Raw genomic sequence first — 21,737 nt, forward strand, 5'->3', positions numbered from 1 at the left:
GAATAAAATAACTATGGTAATACAGCATGATTTGCCATCTCGAATGCTTAATTAAGTTAAATACCTGCTCAGTAAATATGTCTTAGAATTTAATGAGATCTGTTTGATGTTATACTTAGAGTTTAGATTGTATTTGGTTTTTGGTTTGATTTTTGGCCGGCACAGGTTTGTAGCAATTTGCGTACTCAAACAACAAACTTTGTAGTAGGTTGAAGTAGTAGTAGAGGTTGATTATATACTTGGCTGGCTATAACTTCAAAATACGAGTATACAGTTTATACAGTTGAATATACAGATTCAATATATAGAATATCAGATATGAAGAGAGATATACGCTAGTTGTACTGTTTCTATTATGTGTCTGTGTTGTTCAATTCTAGATTACAATCATTAATGCCTACGCAAATACGTGTGGTTTGTGTTTTATTTATACAGCAAACTTTCCATTATGTCGTTGGCTATATATTTTAATGAGCCTTTAATGCCATCGGATTATAATGTTGAAAAAAGCTACCGAGAGGGGAGTAAACAAAGTTGCTAAGCTCTTTAACTGAAAAACTTTTTGATTTGTATACAAATTAATATGCACGGATGAATGGCCAAAAATTTAATTTGATACCGGATTCCAGCATCCGTAAGCCGCTGTAAATGGCTGCTAATTATTGATTAGGATTTACCACTTAAATATTGGGATGTTTACAATGTTTTCTAAAACTGAAATCGGGGATAAAAAAGATACAGTTTTAATATAACTATATCTACTTAATTTTCTAACATATTTCACTAAAAACTACTTAAATTTAGTTTCTAAAGCCCTTTATCCCATTTACGAATTAAGCTACATTATTTCTTTACAAAATATATAAAGTATTGCCTAACAACTTAAAATATTTCAGTTAATTGGTTCTAAACTGGCGCATAAGTGGAAAATTAAATATAAAAAAAACACATGTTTGTAAATATGAAACATGATTTTTCTAATATGATTTAAATATCCGCATCGATTAAAAAACAAAACTAATATTATATAAAGAGTACCCAAATTCTAAGTCTACCTTGATGAAAAGGGGGCCTTAGCTAGATAATGATATTAATCGGGGTTTATATTGGATGTACTGCATTCTATATATGTTGAAATAGCTTATGGAGAATGTTTTACACTAAACTCTAAATATACCTGTACTGTGAACTCTTAATGCAATTAATTTACCAAACAAATCCGCTAAAAAAAACTTTAATTGTTCTCACTTAATGTCATTATTTTGGGGTTCATATTTCAACTGCTAAAGGAAGATCAAAGAGAAGGATTATTTATTTTATGACTTTCAGTTTCATTCATATGAACTAAGGAATGTCATTAATAAATGCATTTATTCCCAATTGAAATGGAAAAAATATACTATTAACATGTTTTACGCTATCAATTGAACTACCTCTATGCAAAGAAAGATAAGAAAAAGAAAGAATGGAAATCTAAAAATGTTTTGAGGTTTACTAGAGATATGTTTTCGTCTATATAGTAGGTTATATAGAGATATTATGTGTGGTTTTTGGTATACGACAAACGGTTATACAAAGAGAGTTTTTGGAACAACACTACGAACTAGAGGTCGGGTTTGGCATAGGGGTTTTATCGGATTTGGGTTTTTAGGGTGGGAAGTTATTAAATAAAGATAAGGAAAATACAGATATACACACGCTGCGGTGTGAGAAGGTTTAAATGTATATAATTTTGGCAAATCATAATATATGTTTGAGAATATAACTTCTCAGGAAGTGGGAACCCAATTAATTTGTAGGCTCCTGTATCTTTGCATATAAAAACGCTGCCAAAACTCGTATAAAAGCCTGGATCAAAGATACAATCATCTAAGATGTTAATGCCCTTTGATACTTTTTGTTGGCAGCAGTTTTTGTGAGCACAAATACTGGGTTTTAATTTAAGAAAAAAAATAAGTAATTTAAGCCTTAAAAAAACTAAAAACCAAAATAATAAATGATTGAGACAACTTAGGGGTCAGTACACACAATAAACGAAATGCAGAAATGACTAGGGTTTGGAGTTAGGAGTTTTGGGGATTCTGGGAATTCTGGGAATGCTTTTCCGAGGGTTGGGGAGGGGGCATCTTTGCGGTGTGTGGGGGGTGAGTATTACTTGCATGCAAACAAACGTACAATGGCCGGCCTATGAAGCACCCAGATACCCACTTTGGCCATCTGAGCTTGCACGCCCTTCCCCTGCAATCCTTTTACGGCGCACTCGGCGAAGGCTGGCTGCTCGAAGTCGACGAAGCCGTAACCTGCAAAGAAGCATATTTTGTTTTTGTTTTTCGTTGTTGGTTTTGTTTTTGTTTATATTTTTTGTTGTTTGTTTTTGTGTGTTGCGGGTGGGGGGAGGAATTTTATTTTTATTTTTTTTAATTGCATGTATAAATATATATATAAATATATTTGCAGAAACAGAGACAGAGAGAGAGAGAGCGAGAGCGAGAGGAAAATATGTTTATTTATAGTCCAATATTTGGTTGGCACACAAATCGAAAATTGAAATTGAATTTCAATCAAGAACCGAAAAAAATAGCGAATTTTCGCATTGGGTCACGTGCAACAAAAACAAAATCGAACAAAAACAAAATATTTGTTCAACAAGAAAAGAGGAGAAAAAAAAAAAAACGGGTGAAAATTAAATTAATAATTAATTTGAATAAACTTAAAAACTAGCAAACAGAATCCAAACGCAAGTAAAAAAGTAGTGAATAAAAATATATTTATATCGATACACGCACGCACATTTATAGAGAGCAGTCTTTTGTAGATTAACTATTTTTACAGATTTTTCAGTTCAGTTATTGGGGTATTTACATATTATCGTTATCATTATTATTAGCATTAGTTAAGTGCATCAGTAGCAGATAGTATTCGTAATAGTAGAGTGAAATGCATGAATGACACGATTGCGAAATGATCAGGAATCAAACAGAAAAACTCAAAAAACAGTAGAAGGAAATGAAGTACAAACTGCTAAATGCCAATTTCTTATTTGGAAAATTATTATTTCAAAGTATAATTTTACATATTGAAACCAAATTAATCTACACACGATAACGAACAAGCAATAAGTTGTGATTACTGAAAAACAAATGCTGAGTGTTCTTTGATTTGTAAATCCATAAAACCAATTGATAATATTGACAAGTGAAAATGATGGGTAAATCCAAGAGCACTCTGCATTTATAAACAAACTAAAAAGTACTTAAAAAAATCAATGAAATTTCAGTTTTTGGTTTGTTGAATATTTCTTTTCTTGCGTTTTCTTTGGATATCTTTTTTGTTTTTTTTTTTTTTTTACATAAACACATACTAATAATACTTATACAAAAACACACATAAATAAAATAATGATGAGAATGGTGAAGAAAAAAATACCTTTACATTTGTTTGTTGTTTTATCTAAAATAGCCTTGGTTGATATAATGGTTCCGTATCTGAAAGTTGTAAACAAGAAGAGACACAGGTGGGTTAAAACAGAATTCCGCCTCAAATGGACAATGGGAATATGGTTGCATGACAACGATTCCAAAGAGTGGAAAAAGGATAACCAGATTATAATCACATTCATGTCTCTCATGGTGTCGAAGTGTGCGTGCGCCTGGTGCCACGTGCCACAATGTATTCTTCCATAATTTTCACAGTTTGGGAGATTGCTAGTTGGTCTGATTGGGTCGAGTTTACCTTACCGTAAGCAATTAAAGTGTCATTAAAATGCAATTTTTATGCTCGTGCGCGCCAAAGTAGGCAATGGAAATTATCACAACCCTTTGGCTATCTGCTCCCCAGTTCCTGGGGCGTTACTTTGCGCATTTAAGCCCGGCATAATAATTGACTTAGTCCGTGTGTAATGCCCCTTTGACTGCCGGCAGAAATTAAATCGATATCTTCTTAGTTACACTACTAGTGCTCTCCACCCCATCCTGCTCGCCGACTCATAAATACATCGTCATAATAACATTAAAGCCCCTCACCACTAGCTCTAATAAGCCGCTTATTTTGATTGCATGAAGGGAAGGGGAAGAAGGACCACGCGCGGTAAAAAAAAAAAAAAAAAATGAAGAAAAATAAATTAACCTTCAATTTAATTACTTGACTTACAACGGGTGGATGGAATTGGAGCCCTGCCTTTTCATTTGGTTTTCATGTTTCTGTGACGCCGCAAATAAGTTATTTTCGTATGCACACACAAGCATTGGCCAGCAGTGCGTATGCGTAATACACATATAATAATAAGTTTGTTGGTACACCACCAAATGATTTCCTTTTTGGATACCCAAAAAAGCATTTTGATAAAGCGTGCGCACTAATTAGTGGATTTTGTTTAGTTTGCAGAAACTTGGCCTCGTCCATCAAGAAGGTCAGGGGTAGCTGCTTTTTTGGGGGTTACTTTTCGAGCAAAGGATTTAAAGGACGCGGGGTGCCTTTATGGAAACGCAGCCAAGCGGAATGGACTGAGGCTAAGCCGCTCATTACCAGATGGGTGGGGGTGGGGGTGGTGGTGGTGGTGGTGTTGGTGGAGCGGATGGAAATGGATTTTGGGTTCCGATCCGTCTCAAAAACACACACCACATCGTTCTGTGGTGGGCAAATCAATAGTCAGTCACATACATTTCGAATTAGTTCATTTCGTATGGATGGCATTTCGTATGCCATGATGTGACATCGAAGATACAAATGTTTTTGAAAGATAAGGCTCAGAAAAGGAAATAAGGGAGCGAATATATTTCAATTTTACAAATGTATTTAATATCGAAAAGGGAATACAAACATCTTTGGGATGAAAAAACGATTTTTTTACAAGGATATCCTTGCATTTTAAAATTAAAAGTGGTGCGTACTTCGAGATCCAATTGAAATCTTTAATATCTAAGGCCTTGTATTGGCATTGGGATATTCCACAAGCAACTCGCATTTCCTTTCAATACATTATAAACGTTCAATTAAAACAAGACGTAGATGCTTATTGCTCAAAGGCATCATCATTTCTGCATGGCTTGCTCGAAGGCAAGTTTATTTAGCAAATCTATGGCAGTCCAGTAAGTAAATGCCCCGAGCTGCAAAAACAATTAAATTGAATTTGCATAATGGCCTGCCCAGGGAGCTGTGTGCCCAGATATAATGCAATTTAATGTGATATGTGGACCGCTGAGACAAGATACAAAACCGCAGGGCAGCACAGGCACAAATCACTGAGAGACTTGATTGCATCCATATCGTAGCCTGAATCTGATTTGTATGGTAATCAAAGTGGTTGAATGGGTTGTTGTTTTTCTTTTCTTTTTCTATTCTTTTTCATTTTGGAAGCCCATCTAGATAAGTTGATGTGCTGGCTGGCTGTAGTACTCACTGTGCACACATATTAACTAGATCCTTGTCGGTTGTGCCCTGCTGCAGTCCGCGAATGTAGAGATTTGTCTTGGACAACTGCTCGCCGCCCTGTTGGTTTTGATTCTGTACCGTGCCGTTGGGACCCATGTTCGTGTTGGTGTTCGTCGTGTTGCTCAGGCTGGTGCTCAGGGTGCCGCTCTGGGAGCCCGTGTTCGAGGAGCTGCTCGAGTTGGTGTTGCTCGGTGAGGCTGCCGTCGGCACTCGCTGACCGTACTGCAAAAGATGAAGGGAAGTATGATTTTAATACTTGGTTGCACAACAAATATGTTCTATAGAAAAGTTTAAAATAAATTGTTCTTAAATATGTAAATTTATTAATAATATTTTTAAAGGTTACCCCTTTTTCCCATAACTTATATCATCAAAGAAGCATTATAGCCACATTTAAAATGGACACTTGTACGGAAGCACAAGCGATAGATAGTCAAAGCAGTCCATACATTTCAGCAGCCCGCAGCTGTAGGCAATATTAAAATGTATAGAGCAAAAGTATGTCGATAATATTGAGCGATTTGGCTCCCACAATCCATAGATTGAGAGCGGAGTAGCAGGAACTGGAGGCAGTGCAAGTATTTTTATTGAAATTCCAACTGGAATAGCATAGCTGCCATTCGAAGTTATTGAATGCTGCTTGGCCCACACAATGGATAGAGATGGCGATAGCCAAAGATAGAGATAGAGACCCCAGCACGGAGGTGAGGAAAAATGCAGAAAGAGAGCGGTAGAGAGGCAGATGCACGGGAAGAAAGAGACAGGCACATTGGCATGTTGACGACAGGCATGACGATGGCGTTTTTCACTTAAAATGCCACACATGTGCCAGAGGGACACGAATAAAGTAGAAGGAGACGAAGCTCGAGCTTTGCATATAAGGCTGCAGGATATTTGGCAGCTGCAGTCGAAGGCGTTGAAAATCTATAAAATTTGTATGCAACAAACAATGGCTCCCCACACTCACACAAGCAAACATATGGAAAAAAAAAAAAAATCCGACAAACTTTGCCATTGATACATTTTTGAAAATTTGCCAAAAACATTAGTTTATTCGCACAGCAGCGCAGCAGCAGCACATCAGCGAGAAATGCTGAAATATGCAGCCCACAACAGAAAAAAACTCTTCCACTGCAAATTCCTCCAAAAATTGCAAACCGAAAATCAAGCCAAGCATTTTTTCCATTGTTTCAGGCGGGGAATTAAGGTTTTGTGGGCTTTGAAAACTTTTTAGCCGGCCGCAAAATCCATTTGCATGAAAACCACTGAATTTGGTGGGTGTTTTGGGTTGAAAAGTTCGCGCTAATTGATCCGTGTCATGATGCCCCCTCTCTCAGGGTTAATACTATGCTCGGTAAAACAATTCGATTTTGAAAAAAAAAAATGTAAATCCCTAAAGGTGATAGAAATCAAGTAGGGCTTTACATATAAAACAGCACTTCTAAATTGTTTGTTGAACGTATAAATTTGATTTTTACAGTATACGGCTTTTGGTTTTCTGTTATAAATGTATTTTTATGACTATCAACACAAATATTGTTATAAAATTTAATTTCCATGAGAACTCTGCTTTTGTGGGCTAAAATGTACTTCACACATGTTTCTTTCTGTACATTCTTTTTGGCGATTTATAAACAGACTCGAATGTCACGCGTCGGCAAGCAAGCAATCTCTCTGGGCCAAGTCTAAATAAACTTTGACTCCCAAACTCGTTAAGAGTTACTCCACAAGGTCTCGCAATCTAGAAGATACATTTTGTACAGTTTTAGCTACAAAATTGCTCCCTTTCTTGTCCACTCGCATGCAAAACATAATTAAATAATAAATTCAGCCAGCCGTTTTTGTAGTCAGCAATTGTTTATCTGTCGCTGTGTGTGCGAAACACCGAGCGAGTGAGTGTGCAAAAATACTTAAGCCAACACTCATACGCCCTGTGTGCCAATGAACTTTTCTCTCTTGACTTTCTGCTCGCGGCCTCTTCGTCGTTTGTCTGATAATGAAATTATATCGTTCTAATAATTGTATGCGCACAGCAACGACGGGCAATCGCATAAGCTACAAATTTTATACTATATGTTATATACATAATATATGTTTTGTGGTCTATCTATCTATGTATTCTTATGTGTGTCACGCAAAAGTGAGCAAACGACAACTTGGCTGGGTTTTTTAATTTATACAATTTTACTGGTCGTCGGCTTAGCTTTTTCCTAGTTTTTTTGTTTATATATTTTTTTTGGCAAAAAATTGCGTCATTTGCAAAAAATTTCACGCTGCGAAATCTGCGCGGCTTTTCGCTTTTAAATAAGTTATCTGTTCTCCGTTTTGCCGGCTCTTTCGCTAGCTATTAGTTCTACATGTTTCTCATGCTTTCCACACGGTTTTTGTGGCCCACACGTGTCTCCCAGACTTTGGCCAACTGTATTTGAGCAAAAGTTTATGCACATTAGCACGGTAGTTGGGATATGTTAACCTCTTTGTCGCTTCGCTGTTATTTATGCGCATTTAATTTGTTTACTTATTTATTGCATTTGCACGAAGCGGCAGCGAAACAAACTAAAAATACAATTTAATGGCATAAGCTCAACTTTTTGATTGCCCGCCCCGGCAGCGATGGGGCACGAATGAAAAGAAATGAAATGAACTAAAATGAAATGGAATAATATAAAGTGATGTCGTCGTCGATTCCGTTCAATGACGATGACGATGGCAGAACACGCAATTGTTAATGGCCTGAACTTATGACTATTCGTTTGTTCTACCATTTGGTTTTCACTGGAAATGGGTGTTTACGGACTTACAGAACGGTTTGGCGGTACGTAAGAAAACTACTTCAGTGGGGAAACTTGGAGCTTATAGCCGCTTATAAATCGATTATGAAGATTGCCAGCTGGTGTTTTAAGTTTAATGCTCCAAAATAGTTCAATGGGTTAAATATTCAATAAAAAATTTTCTGTTCTGTTTAACTCTCAGCCTAAGTACTATTCTTTGAAAATGGAGCACTTCAAACTCTAGACATGTCACATTTTCGTTGAAAAATGCTTATCCAATTTCAATCACAACTTTATCTCCATGCTAACATCTCCATTAAGAAGCCATCAACAATTATTACCCACAAATAAAGCCCAAAATCATTCCGAGAAACTGAAACCGAAAGATCTTTTTAGATCCGCTTGAAAAAGTCACGTGCCAGAAGTGTGAAATACCAAATGGACTTTTGTTTGAGTTATGATGTCTCCACGACATGAGCGCCACCCATAAAATATATTATTCACTTAAGCCGAACGCCGACTTCTCTTCGCTTTCTTCGGGGGGTCCCAAAAGCCCCTCCGAACCCCCTTCCTTTCAGCTGGGGGATGGGGGGGCTTTGACTAATAAATCAAAATGCAAAGACCAAAGACCAAAGACGCATACGAAATGCGGAGTGCACTCATTTTCAGTCACTAAATCAGTTGCCGCATAAATCCACTCCGTCATGATTAGTGACAGATATTATTTGTCCAAGTGCTTGCCAGCCTGTCAAATTTGGTTAGCATATGTAGGTTTAAATCAAGCCAAAAACCAAAAACCAAAGACCCAAAAGTAGAGCCCAACTGGCCATTGACCCAATGTGAAATTGTGGGGAATTATGGGGAGTCAAATTAGAGCTGGCTGCGTGTCCGCTTACAATTCGAGGCGAATGTATTACTTGAGCGGATTTCACTTTTCCGAGAAAACCCCTTTGGGATGAGGGTTGCAAAACTCATCAAATCAAGGCACCCAAATCCGGCTTTTTCTCTGATTGGGGAGGGTGGTTTTTGCTGCTCGAAAGCCACATAAAAAATGCCTCTCACGTGACTTATACAAAATTAAATGCGTTTCGGGCTCACAACTGTGGAAGCTGGCCTGAAAATGATAGACGGATAGATGGATTCATTTGCTGCTGGAAAGAAAATGTTAGGCGTCAGATAACAGTCAGCAGAAACCGCCCAGAAAACTCCATGGGGGTGGTGGCATGAGATACTCTACCCCGTCCCCTTCCCAATAATCGACGCAAGTCATGCCAGGATTTTGTGGGGGTTAAGAGGGCAGCTTTTGCCTGTGGAAATATTTGACGTGCCAATGGCAAAGAATTTCGAATTATCTGCAGGTGGAATTTTACTCAGAAAAAAAGAATTTATGAAATATCTTAGAGCCAACATAAAAAAAAACGTGAAAATAAAAAGCGCTTTATCAGCAATAATTCCCTTTTGACAAAGAATTTCAATTTCAAATTATAGGCAGCACTTTTTCTAGCAGGTCAACGACACGTTCTTTGTTCTTTTGTTTGAGCAGAATAGAAAGTTTACTAGACCCGACCTTCAAACCAAAATACAGTTGTATTATTTATCTGGGCTGAAAAAGAGTTGCAAACAAACTTTTATAATCAGCGTGATAAGGCTGTGTAATTACTTGAATCTAATCAAAGAAATTTATGAGTTTTTTCCAAGAAATCGTATGCAGTTTCAAGTGACCCCATAAATAAATACAAATTCAAGTTCACGTTTATAAATACTTGTGCATATTGGCGCAGTTTGAACAATTCGTTTCTTAAAATATTTATATTTAAATATATTCATTTATATTATATATTATGTACATTTAATAATGCATGTGGGTGAGTAAATCGTTCACGGCAACATGAAAACAATGATTGAAATTCTTTGAAATGAAAAATACAAAAATATATGCATTTTTAACAAGTTATTTATTGTCTTTGCAACAAAATGTTTTTTTGTATTGAATCCTAGTTATTGCCACTTTGTTGAGTTTTAAATTGACACTATATGATCAAGTGGCCATTTTCCTTTCTGGTTTTCCTCGGTTTTTTGTTCAATTCGTTTTGCCCACATTGCGAGTTTATTGGCTGACACAAATTTGCATTGTTTTCACTTTGTTTTATTTTTAAAACAAATTTCGCTGTGTTTTGCGTTTTATTTGAATAATAAATATAAATAGCGAGATGGGGAAAAATTGTTGACAAATTTTGAATTTCACTGCGGTCTTGTTAAGCCTTTTTCTAGTTGAAATATCTGTATACATATTAATTTGCATAATTTTTGATACCTAATCAAAGGGAAACTCTCAGAACCTCTGATTGTGACCCAAAAAAAGGGAGTAAGAAACGGATTGGAATGCCATGAGAGCAAAGACTTTAATCAAGCGGAAAGGTTTCTGTGTTTGTTCTACGTGATTCGGAAAAGGTTGAGCAGGTTTTCTACTTCTTTTTCCCTTTTGGTGCGGTATTATCTTAAATTGGAAGTCGCAATGAGCACGTGCATTACTTGAAGAAACGAGAAGAGGCGATGGAACTGAAAGATACATTTTATAAGCAGTTGTAGCAGATGTATCTTATTTCGGTTGAAGACCTCTACAAGTTTGTTACTTGTGTGCACTTTGCTTTTGTTATTACAAATCATTTTTAGATTGTAATCCTCTTGTATGTTATTATAAATCTATAGCCAATTCAAATATTTTTCAATCATTACTATATCAGCCAATAAAGTTGTTGGTACGCCCCTTTTAAAAACCATCATCACAATGATAATAAAAGCCACAAATGTTGACTACGCTTGTGTACACTGGAAATGCTACCCTACGTCCGTCCCCGATTGTACCCCATCATTTCCACTATTCAAGTTAACCACAAACATTTTGTTGCACACACACAAACACACACAGAGACAGAGAAAAAAACAGACGGAAAAAGTATCTGGCAGATAGCAAAAGTCATGTCTGAGTTTTGATATTGAAATGGGCCGGCCGATGGAAAATGTGTGTGTAACCCGACAATGGGTCGCAGTTTAAATTTCATGTCAACGCCAGATACTCTCGAATAGCTTGAGCTACAGATACCATAACCATATACATATATAGTACATGCATGCAGTAGTCGGTTGGATCCATCTAGTGGGTGGCAGGCAGGCAGTGCAGGGGCCTACGCAAATATGCGGAATATTTATGTATATGAAGAGCAGACGATGGGACCCAGACTTTCAACTCAGCAGCAGCCACTTGGCGACAGTCGCACAATAAAATGCAATAAATTTATTGAATTAAGGCAGATAACTCAATTGAGTGGACAGACCAGTCCAAGAAGCTGGGGAGCAAAACGGACAATGCATCTTGGCATTTAGAGAAAAAAAAGAACCCAGCAGAGATGAGTCAAGAACCCAAAGATGGGAAAATGCGTTTCTCACATGAAAGAATTTCAAATCAGAAAAATAAAAACAGCAAAGGATGGTGAAGCAGCGTATGAATAACCATTATTCTTGATCTGCAACCACTTGAAAACTAAAAGGTAAAACTTTAAACATATATTAACATTTAAGTTTTATCAAAATAGAAGATAATGTCATTCTTGAGGTGAAACCTTAATAATCTAATATCAATTCGAGTTCCAATGTTCTCAGGTTATTTCCATTTAGACGACTTTCCATTTCTATCACATGCGTGATTAGGGCCATTAAATCAACCCATTGACCAAATGAGCACCAGACGATAAGAATGGCCATATCGATTGTGAGCTAAAACCGAAATGGAAAATGCGTCATCAAAAGCGCTGTTTTAATATTCATAATCAGACAGAACCAGTTGTTTCTCAACTATTCGCAGTGATTGCCATTGCTTCAGCTCACTGACAAAGATAACACGCCATTCTGATAAACATTTATCGATACGAAAGGTGAAAGAGAGACGACCTATTCAAAGGAAAGAGAGGGCATGACAGGTTGGAGAGGGACAGGACAAGCACAATAAATTTATCGCCGAAACGGAACAGTAAAAGCATTTTAGCGCGATTAGTCCAACAAGGGGCAACAAAAAGGTACGAATATATACGTATATATATAAATATATATGTGTGTTTATAGTACATAGAACTTGGCCAGACAGATTGGTAGGGAAAGTGAAGGGGGTTATAGTGGGGTTACGAGACCCGCCCGTCTGTTCTTTGGGGCCGAAGGTCTCTCCAGGTCTCCCAAGCGATTGTCTGTTGGCATAATACATTTTAACATTAATTGAGTGTATGATTGAGCTAGAGTTCTTGTTGTTGTGCTTCTTGTGTAGGTGGAATGGACAGCAGCAAGTAAATAAGATTTTAATTGAAGCTTTTAGCAGGAAATGGAATATTAATGGAAGCTGCTGATGAATTCTACAGCTAATGCAGCCACTTCTTCTCCAATTCCCCCCCACAAGGCTTATGCAAAAATTAAGTGGGGGTGAAGGGGAGCATAAAAAGTATTTCCTGTACTCATCCCCCATCAATGATGAAGCTGCAAATTGCTAATCTAAGGCCAAAGTTCATCAAGTCTGGCTGCCAAGTGCATTTGGCATTTGCATGTTGCCGATGCGACAAAAACTTGTAAAGTTAGTTATCCATAGGCCCACTGAGTTGAAAAGTGGAGGCACACGGGCGGCATGCACATCACAGGTATTTCCAAAGGTAATACCAACTGATTGGACAGGGAGAGGGGGATTGGGGCTCTCTCTCATAATTGCTCCTGTCAATTTTGTATATCAAACTCATTTCTGCAGAAAGGTTAAAGCTTGATTGGCATCTGGGCAAAAGCAAAATGGCAGTCTCAATGAAGATTGAAGCCTGCAGAATGGGGAAATGGGTAGCTAATGCCAGGTGGTCTACAAGCGGCATAATGCGATCAAATTAGTTGGGCATGCCAATCAACTGCTAATTCAATTCAAAGTATACGGCTGATTAAAGTGAGTACTGTTGAAACTTTTGGGATGGAATGAAATGTCCAATAGTACTTGGGTAATGTAAAAGAACGCTATTTGGTCAAGGAAATCCCACTATTAGGATTTTAGTTTAAGTTTGGATTTAGGTTGGTATAGTTCCTTACAAGCTTAGTATTATACGCGATATATGTATGTTGGTTTGCAATTACATGATATATGGCGCGTGATATTTACCAACGTTGCCACATTAGCAATGGCCACTAATCACAGAGAGCGAGACGGAAACGTAATTTTGCACTTGGGTGAAAAATAATTTATGTGACAACGTGCAGAAAACTCCGAGTGTGAGTGGGTTCCAAAAAGAATAAAGCAGGGGTCAGGAGAATGGGAATGGGAATGGGGATAAGGGAATGTGGCCAGCAAAAGCGATTGCAAATAATAAATCAAATAAAGCTGTTGAACGTGATCGGAAGCCGCAGTTAAAGAATGGTCAAGTGGGTTTCGGACACCCAGAGCGGGAAGTACGGATAGCATATAAGTATGTATATGGGTGATTCCGCATCTCCCCCTTTCGCGGTGTCTGCCAATTAAACACAAATATGCTGCATTTAAATTGAATTAAGCCCAAGGCGATACAATGAAAAATAGCAACAAAAATGCGGTTCACTTTTCCCTCTCGCTCTTTAACAGTTTTAACTGCACAGAGAAAAATGCCACGGACTGCATAAACCAAACCTGACACCAGACTCATAAAAAATTCCAGTTATTCAGAGTTCGAGATACGGAAGAACATTAAAATATTTTGAAAAGCTTTTTATTATTTAATAAGAACAAGTTCTGATTAGATAGTTGATATATTAAGACAAAGAAAAGAGAGTTTTGGTAGTCTAACATTCTACCAAGATTAGTTAAGATCAGTGATTTTTTTTCCTATGTAGAGAAGAATACCTACTGTTTCTCCCCATTCCATGTTACACCTCTCTTCCCATAAATAATGAATGAATCAAGTCTCGACGAATGCGTGTGTAGCGGAAGTAACACTTAACTCAAACACGAGCACGAGTCTGTTCTAAAAGATGGATGAGGGTGTTGATGCTCGGGGGTTATTGGGAGGTAAAGCCCTCCACAAACACACATGCACACACTTACACACTCACGCACACACTTGCACGGACGTGTCAATCAGACACACGGCCTTATAAACACGGACAATGGCAGCCCGAAAAGTGACAAAGACAACACGTTTTGTGCTGCAAAAAGTTACAGTAGCCTCTTAAAAACCCATGGCCATCTCACTCGCACACATTCTCCGAGACTTCTCTTTCTCTATGCGGGTATTTAAATTTAATTTGCAAGCTGACAAAAAAGAAAGCAAAGCGGTTTCTTGACATTTCCCCCTTAAGTAAGTCTCCCCGTCTCTTTCTGCTCTCCACCGTTTGTCTCTTTCTGTGACAGACAGGAAGTGCAGAAGTGTGTGTACCTCACACCCTCCCTCCATCCATCCTTAAGAACCCTCAGCCCAGCATATAGCTTTTCCATATATGGCTACAAAAAGGAAAACTTAGCTGAAAGCAAGTCAAGTCAAGCACAAAACCTAAAATTCTGCTGGCTGTCGCTCTGCGTCCGTCTCTTTCGCCCCAACTATCCCCCTCTCTTTCGCTAAGTGGTTTTTTGGTCAGGGTACTAACGTTTTTAGGGGGGGCCGTCGAAATGAGGGATATAGTGTGGTACCAAGAGGATAGTAAAGGGTGTTCTGAAGTGACAGGCTTTGTTTCTCCATTTAGTGCAAATTAGGAGGGACAACAACATTTACTGAGGTGAAAAGCCCCCTCCAACAGATTTTCAACCTAATTGAACTGTTCAATGGGGGCTGGGAAAATCAAAAGGGGGGAGTGGCCAGAAAGGGGTTGTACAAAGGATAATGAGCAAAAAGGATAGCAAGGCACTGAAGCGAGGAAAATGGAGTAGGCTTTACTTCAATAGGCTTTACACATTTGTTTGCATACGAAAACTAGATTTTTCCCAAAAGTAGTAAACCTTCACTTGGGCAGGGTTTTTATTGCTTTGAATAAATTAAAGTAAGTTTTTTGTAAATTTTTATTCTTAAAACCAATATTATCCGAATTGAAATACACTTAAATTTCCCTGAAAACTTGAACTTGAACAACTGTGATAAACACACATACACAATCCATTAGGATTTGCTCAGCTGTGAAATGACTTCATTTCCATTATCATCAACGTTTTAAGCTCAACCATTTTTCCCGACCAATTCAAACATCCACCTGGCCACTCTACAAAATCAACACAGAAAGCCAGAAAACTGGAAACCAGAGCACAGGTTGCAACTGTGGTTGTTGTTCTTGTCGTGTTGTTGTCGTTGCTGTTTTGGCCAGCGATTAATGGAGGAAAGTACACAAAATGTTTTATCACTCATACGCCACATGTGCCGGTGAGTAACAGAGAAAGGGCGAGTTTCAGAGCGAGACAAATGTGTCCCCAGTGCAAACAAAACGCCTACGTTAATTACACTGGCCAGCAAAAGCGGCGAAATAAACGAACTTTAACAACTACGGCAAACTGAAGCCACTTGCTGCGTGTGTTTGTCTTTTTGTGTGAATTGAAAATGACTCATTTATAAAAGCAAACAAAGTAAAATCGAAACACACACAAAACACAAAAAAAACCGCTGGCGAATTGACCTTTAAAAGAGAAAAGGCAGGAAAACAAAACCCATAAAAAGCACCTGACAACACTTTTGTGGCCAAGACAAAAGCAAACCACTAAAATTCAATCATCTTTGAAAGAAGCTGTAAAATGCGGCGGAAGGAAGAAGAGGAAATCCGGAAAGAGAAAGGTATAATGGCAGAAAAAGGACAACGTTATCTGCAGATATAGAAATAAGTATCATATCAAAGGTAACTTGAGATATTTGAAGGTTGGCTTTATTTAGATATGTATCATCATTAAGAGGGGAAGAACCTGGACCAGAAATATTATATTTTTTTTAATAATTTGTGACTCAACTTCAAATGAATGGCACCATAAAATCACTGTCATTGAACAACTAACACGTTAAATTTATCTTTAATGTTTGCAAGAAACTATCATAATAGTAGCAATCTTTAAACCCGAAGCTAAAAGTCTATCGTTCTCCAAACCACAATCTGATTATAAACGCCCTACTCATTCCTCGACGTTGACTCACATTTTTTTACAAAAAGTTGCCTCAGCAGTCACGTCACTTGATCGGCCATATACATTATATACATACGTTTATATATATATAGTATCTATCGCTCTTGTTTTGTCAAACAGTTGACATAATGTTTTCTGTACTTTTTTCCACAAACTGATAAGGAACAATTCTCTTTTTTTACTCCATTTCTGTTGGTGGAGAACTTGTGTTATCGCCGGGGGCTGACTAAACTCGATATTGTTATCGGGGGAGGAAAATGAGCCGGGGGGCTATTTTAGCCACCCCTGCCGCCGCCCACTTTCCTCCACTTCAAATATATAATTCTTTGTAAATTCCTGGAATCCACATTCATTCGTTTGAAGTTTATTAGATTAATAAAATGGTTTCCGTTTGCATTGAGAACTACATATTTTTTAAAAGAGGAAAAACACAATTTCAGTTTTATCGCAGCAAATGTCAAGTGACTTTCCAATGAAAAGGAAACTTTAAACTCGATGGTCATTCGAGACTTTTTGTGATGGAAAAAAATATAGAGCCTTTCGTGACGCAAGAAAAACTTAAATTTGATATTATATCTAAATGGATTTTCATTTTAACGTAAACTATTGTGTTGCAATGAAGGGGAGAGTTCATAATAATCTAAGTGGTCAGTGGCCATAGAAAATCTTCCATAAATACATATATGCTATCAATTGAATGAGATAAAATGGCAAAATTTTTCCATTTTCTTATTGTTCAATATATGCGTATATATGTATATTATATTTTATTGTTATGACCCAAGCTTGTTTGTCTGTGTTTATTTCTATATATTTTATGCGTTTTGTACACATTATTTGTTCATTTTTTACGCTTTTCGACCGTGTATTTTTATTTACATTTCCTTTTTCTTTATTCTGTTATTATTGTTGCGTTTTATTTCGTTGGATTTGCATTTTTGAGCACGTACAAAGTTCGCACCAACGCTCCAACACACAAGACAGCCAAAAAAAGAAAAAATACGCTTAGCAACCCCCGCGAAGTAAAACGTGGAAAAAGTAGCAACTTGACTAACAAATTGTTCTGTCCGATTCTGCTCCTTTTTTCCTTTGAGCCAGGAAGTCAACACCGCGCGATAAGTGCAAAGCAAAGCGAATACAAATGGGTGGAGGGGGCGGTCGGATAAAGCAGGGAGGGAGGGAAATATGTAAATCCTGAAATTGCCAACAAACCATAAAAAATGCTGCGGCCGAAAAGACATAAAACAGATGAGCCAGGCGAAAGCGAAGGAAAGCCCCGAAAATTCTTAAAAGATGAAGATGAGCCAGTTGCAAAGTGGCACAGAGAAAAATTCTCGGGCTATCCCAAAAAAATGTGTATTTATGTACTTTATAATATATTTTGTTAAATCATAAGCAGAGCATTGTTTCATACATAGAGCATTGCTACTTAAATTCCGTTCTTAATATTCCACCTTTGAATTTCTTTCTGTGTATGTCTAAGCGGGTGGCTGGGCGGTGGGGTCGCCGGAGAGGATGCTTCAGCTGTTTAAGGACATGTGCCGAGGTGAGAGTTCACAGTTCTCCGCTCACGTTCAGCATCTTTGCCTCTTTTATTCCCTCTTATTTGCTTCTCTGCTTATTTTTTTTTACAACTTTTACTTTGTTACTGAAATAAAACAAAGAACAAAGTGAGGTTTTTGGGGGTGCTGTTTGGCGGAGTGGGTGGCGAAATAATCCCCTAAGGCCCTGGGCCAGGTTAACGATGTTGTCTGCTTGCCCTGTTTCTGGGGCGTGGGCGGTGAGAAGAGAGGAAAAGGATATATAGAAAGGAGGAGGAGAAGGAAGAAGGAATAAGAAGTAGCAGGAGGGTGCAATGACTGCAACTTGTTCGCAGAGAAAGTTCCTTGAAGCTGTTAAGAAATTTCATTGTTGCCCATTTTCAAGGGTTGTTTTCATGTCTCACATTGCCTTCTTTATTCTCCTCTTCCTTTTCGGCGACACAAAGGACAAAGCGGAGCCAGCAAGAAGGGGTGCCACCAAAATATGCCAAAAATAAAGTTGCCCTCTTTATCGCACAACCAAACACCACCACTATTGCAATCAGCCCAAATAAAGGCTTAACCTTGGACTTCACAAGCTCAACCGGCGCTTCGACCTTAAGGCGTGGCAAAAAGGGGCGGCTGCATGTTGGTGGCATAAGGGAGGAGGCAGACTTAATCAGTCGTTGCCTCGTCGCTTTCATATCGGAATGTGTTCCTTGAATGGGACAAAATTACACTGGAAAAATGCTGGTTGGAGTTTAAATAATTGAAGAAATTGTAAAAATTCGGATGAATGCTGCTTCTGTTTATAAATATATGCTAAGTAAATTATATTTCTGAGGACTTTTTTAGTATTTTAAAGAGCTTAAAGAGCTTTTAACTAATTGTCAGTTTACGAGCCTGTATTCCCCTTATTTTTTTTTCTGTGCAGGAATGAAGTGTGTGGAGCGATTGTAGCGTATACAATCGTGCATGGCACTACCAGCTCACACTCAAATATACAGATACTCACAGCAATGAATCAAATGAGTCGAGGGCTGACTAATTCAAAAGCAGCGCTACTTTATATGATAAGCGCTAACTAGTTGCAGAGAGAATCAAGAAAACACTGTTGTAAAATGCCATATGTTTTCAATAAAAAATATTGTTTTGTAGGCATTTTACATTTCTCAGCCATAATATATTTTGACAAAAATAAAATGAAAAATCCAATTAATTTTTTGACATTACAGATCAACAGAGTAGATTATTGCCCAGTAATAACAAATACGTGAGAAATGCAATTTCCGTTGCGAACCATTTTTTTTTCTCAGTTATTACATACGTCACAATGAAAACTAAACAAAAACAAACAGAAATGTAGACGAATAATTCCCAAAGGGAAATAAAAATCAGCTGACTTTTGAGTTTTCTGCCTCTCTTTTTCCATTTCGCTGAATGAACTTTATCTTGACGTTTGGCATTTGTCACTTCATTTGGTGTTTTTTTTTATGGATTTTTGAGCAAACAAAAAAAATAGTCTAAAAGCGGCTAACCTTTAATCGTTGGCGAATAAATTCTACAAAAATCTTGACACACACGCAAAAAGCTTATTTAATTATACACGCCACAAAGAGAGAAAAAGAAAGGAGAGAGGAAACCGAAAAAAAATTGTATTTTAATTTTGAAATGTTCGAACAAACAAACAGACATTGAACTTTAACGCAAATTTCGTCTGTGTGTGTGGGCGCTTTATACTTCTTTCTTCTCTTTTGTTATTAAGTTGAGTATGTGTCTAATTTAATATTAATTTGCCAGGGGCAATTTGATTTTATTTACTTTTTGCTGTCGGCTTCTTTAGCTGCTTCTTCTGCTTCTTCCTTTTCTTCGGCTTCTGCTTCTTTACTCTTTTCTAGGAGCACGCACACTGGCACACCGGCAAAAACACACACGCACACACACTGGTGTGTTTACAAACTTTTGCGACGTTTTCAAGTGCGACGTCGACAGCGACGTTGGCTTTAACTATTTCGTTCTCCGCTTCCTCTCGCTGTTCGTTGGACTTTTTTGCCAACGCTTTAATAACTTTCTATTGCTATTTTTATATATTTTTTAAAGCACACGTACACAATCACACTCGTACGTGCCGCTCTCTTTCTGGTTATAATTTAACAATTTTGCTATAAATTATAATATTATTTTTTATTTTGTTTCGTTTTGTTCGTCAGCTTTAAGCTTACGCACACACACAATCACTTGGCGACACACACGTAAAACGAACGATGCAAAAGAGACGGTAACTACAGTTATAGTTGTTTTTGTTGCGAGAGCAGCTGATCTCAAAACGACGGGAGGAAGTAAGTGGGAGGAGAGAGTACTGCCTCTTTTTACTGGAGAAATGGACAAACTCTGGGAACTGCGAACTGCGAACTAACCGAGGCAAAAATTGAGAAGCGAGCTGAAAGCGGAATTCAAACAACGCAGCGTCGACGGCGACGCTGGCAGAGGCAGCGCCGCATAAGGCATGCGCACAGAGCGTAAGAGAGAGCGCGCCTAATGAATGAATGAACGAGGCGGAATGCGGGAAGAGCGCAGAGAGCGGCAATGGCAAATAGTTGTAGAAAAGCGCCGGCAAGCGGAACTCCACACTCTTTCTCACTCTCTCTTTCCACCCACACCCCTAGTTCACCGGAAAAAGAAAATTCGTATGCGGCGGGGGTGTATTTTTCCCCAAATCGAGAGTGTGTGCAAAACAGCAAAACGCCAGGGCCAGAGAGAGAGAGAAAGAACTGACGTCAACGTCTGAGTCAGTGCTGCCTCTGTCGGCGGCTCTGCCAGCGTCGCAAAGCGCCACCACCCAAAAAAAGGCGAGAAGAAGCAGAACAAACACACACAAAATTTGCACAGTGGAGCAGAAATCGAACTTGTGGCAAAACTATTACTTCATTCATCATTCGACGGGCGCGTTTCGCTCTCTCACCTGGTTTGCCAATTTTGGTACTCCCCTTCTTAGCTTTTTTTTCTGTGATTTACTTAGTTGGCAAAAAAATATTGCGAGGTACAGTTAAATGCCCGAAAATAGAGAATACCTAAAGTACCTGTGTTTGGTAAAGTACCTAATTTTATAAAAAATATATTTGGATAAGCACAAGCAACATCAAAATATTTACGAGATAATAAAAGACAACAAAAAAAGCCATGTATTTATGGCCTACTTTACTGATCATCCACTGTAGAGATAAGTAGTTTTTAACAAGTGGTTTTCCTTTTGCCTTTTTGGCACCGTGAGAACAAAAATTGAGCACTGCGACTGTCTGGCATCCACTGTCTTCTATTAGCCCGGTGCCGAATTTTCCAACACCCCCCAACTGAAAAGTCACCAGCTGATGAGCAGGTCGTCAATTTCTGTCGCCCTCTCAATTTTTGGCGGCTTTTGGGCCGAATTTTGTATGTTTGCTCGTAAAAATAATTCATCAACCATGGAGAAAACACGACCGATGAGTGAAAAACTATTAAATTGGCACCATCGCACCACGAAGAACATAAAAAAAAATTTTATTATGACCACCTGTCTGCCTTGGAATCACTCATTTTTCACAATTTATTATTGAGCCACAACTTTAGAGTGATTCGAAAAGACAAATAAAAATGAGTGTTGAGTTGAAGGAATCCCCTTGTTCGCCTTAAGCTTTTGGCTAACCCACTTTTTATAATAGTGAAAAATTTAACATTGTTTTCAACTCACGAAGTTTTAGACAAAAACCAGTTTATATGTACACACAATGTAGATGGGTCGTTCATACTGGAATTGCCCATAACTCACAGCGAATGAATCTTTGACTTTTTGAGAATGCTTCCACTGGTTGATTGACAATTACTTAATTGATAAATTGG

The 21,737-nt window shown here is 38.0% G+C and overlaps 1 protein-coding gene across 18 annotated transcripts in view; it reads right to left on the reverse strand.

Moving 5' to 3' along the window:
* LOC120450058 (protein alan shepard) overlaps positions 1 to 21,737 on the reverse strand; it is a 121,394-nt gene that overhangs the window by 7,140 nt on the left and 92,517 nt on the right. For 9 of the 18 annotated variants that reach the window (XR_005616243.2, XM_039632828.2, XM_039632826.2 and 6 more), the window contains 3 exons: positions 5,399 to 5,652; positions 3,427 to 3,485; positions 2,176 to 2,300 (listed from right to left, as the gene is read on the reverse strand). Coding sequence is in view for 17 of the 18 variants with exons in the window: in XM_039632828.2 (XP_039488762.1) it covers positions 2,176 to 2,300; positions 3,427 to 3,485; positions 5,399 to 5,652 (438 nt within the window). In the remaining variant the exon portion in view is untranslated. Of the gene's footprint in view, positions 1 to 2,175; positions 2,301 to 3,426; positions 3,486 to 5,398; positions 5,653 to 19,682; positions 20,282 to 21,737 lie in introns of those variants that run through there. The other 9 variants (XM_039632829.2, XM_039632824.2, XM_039632822.2 and 6 more) reach the window with 4 other exon arrangements.

Source organism: Drosophila santomea, chromosome 3L (genome assembly GCF_016746245.2).
Source record: "Drosophila santomea strain STO CAGO 1482 chromosome 3L, Prin_Dsan_1.1, whole genome shotgun sequence".
In the NCBI taxonomy this organism is placed as follows: Eukaryota; Metazoa; Arthropoda; class Insecta; order Diptera; family Drosophilidae; genus Drosophila; species Drosophila santomea.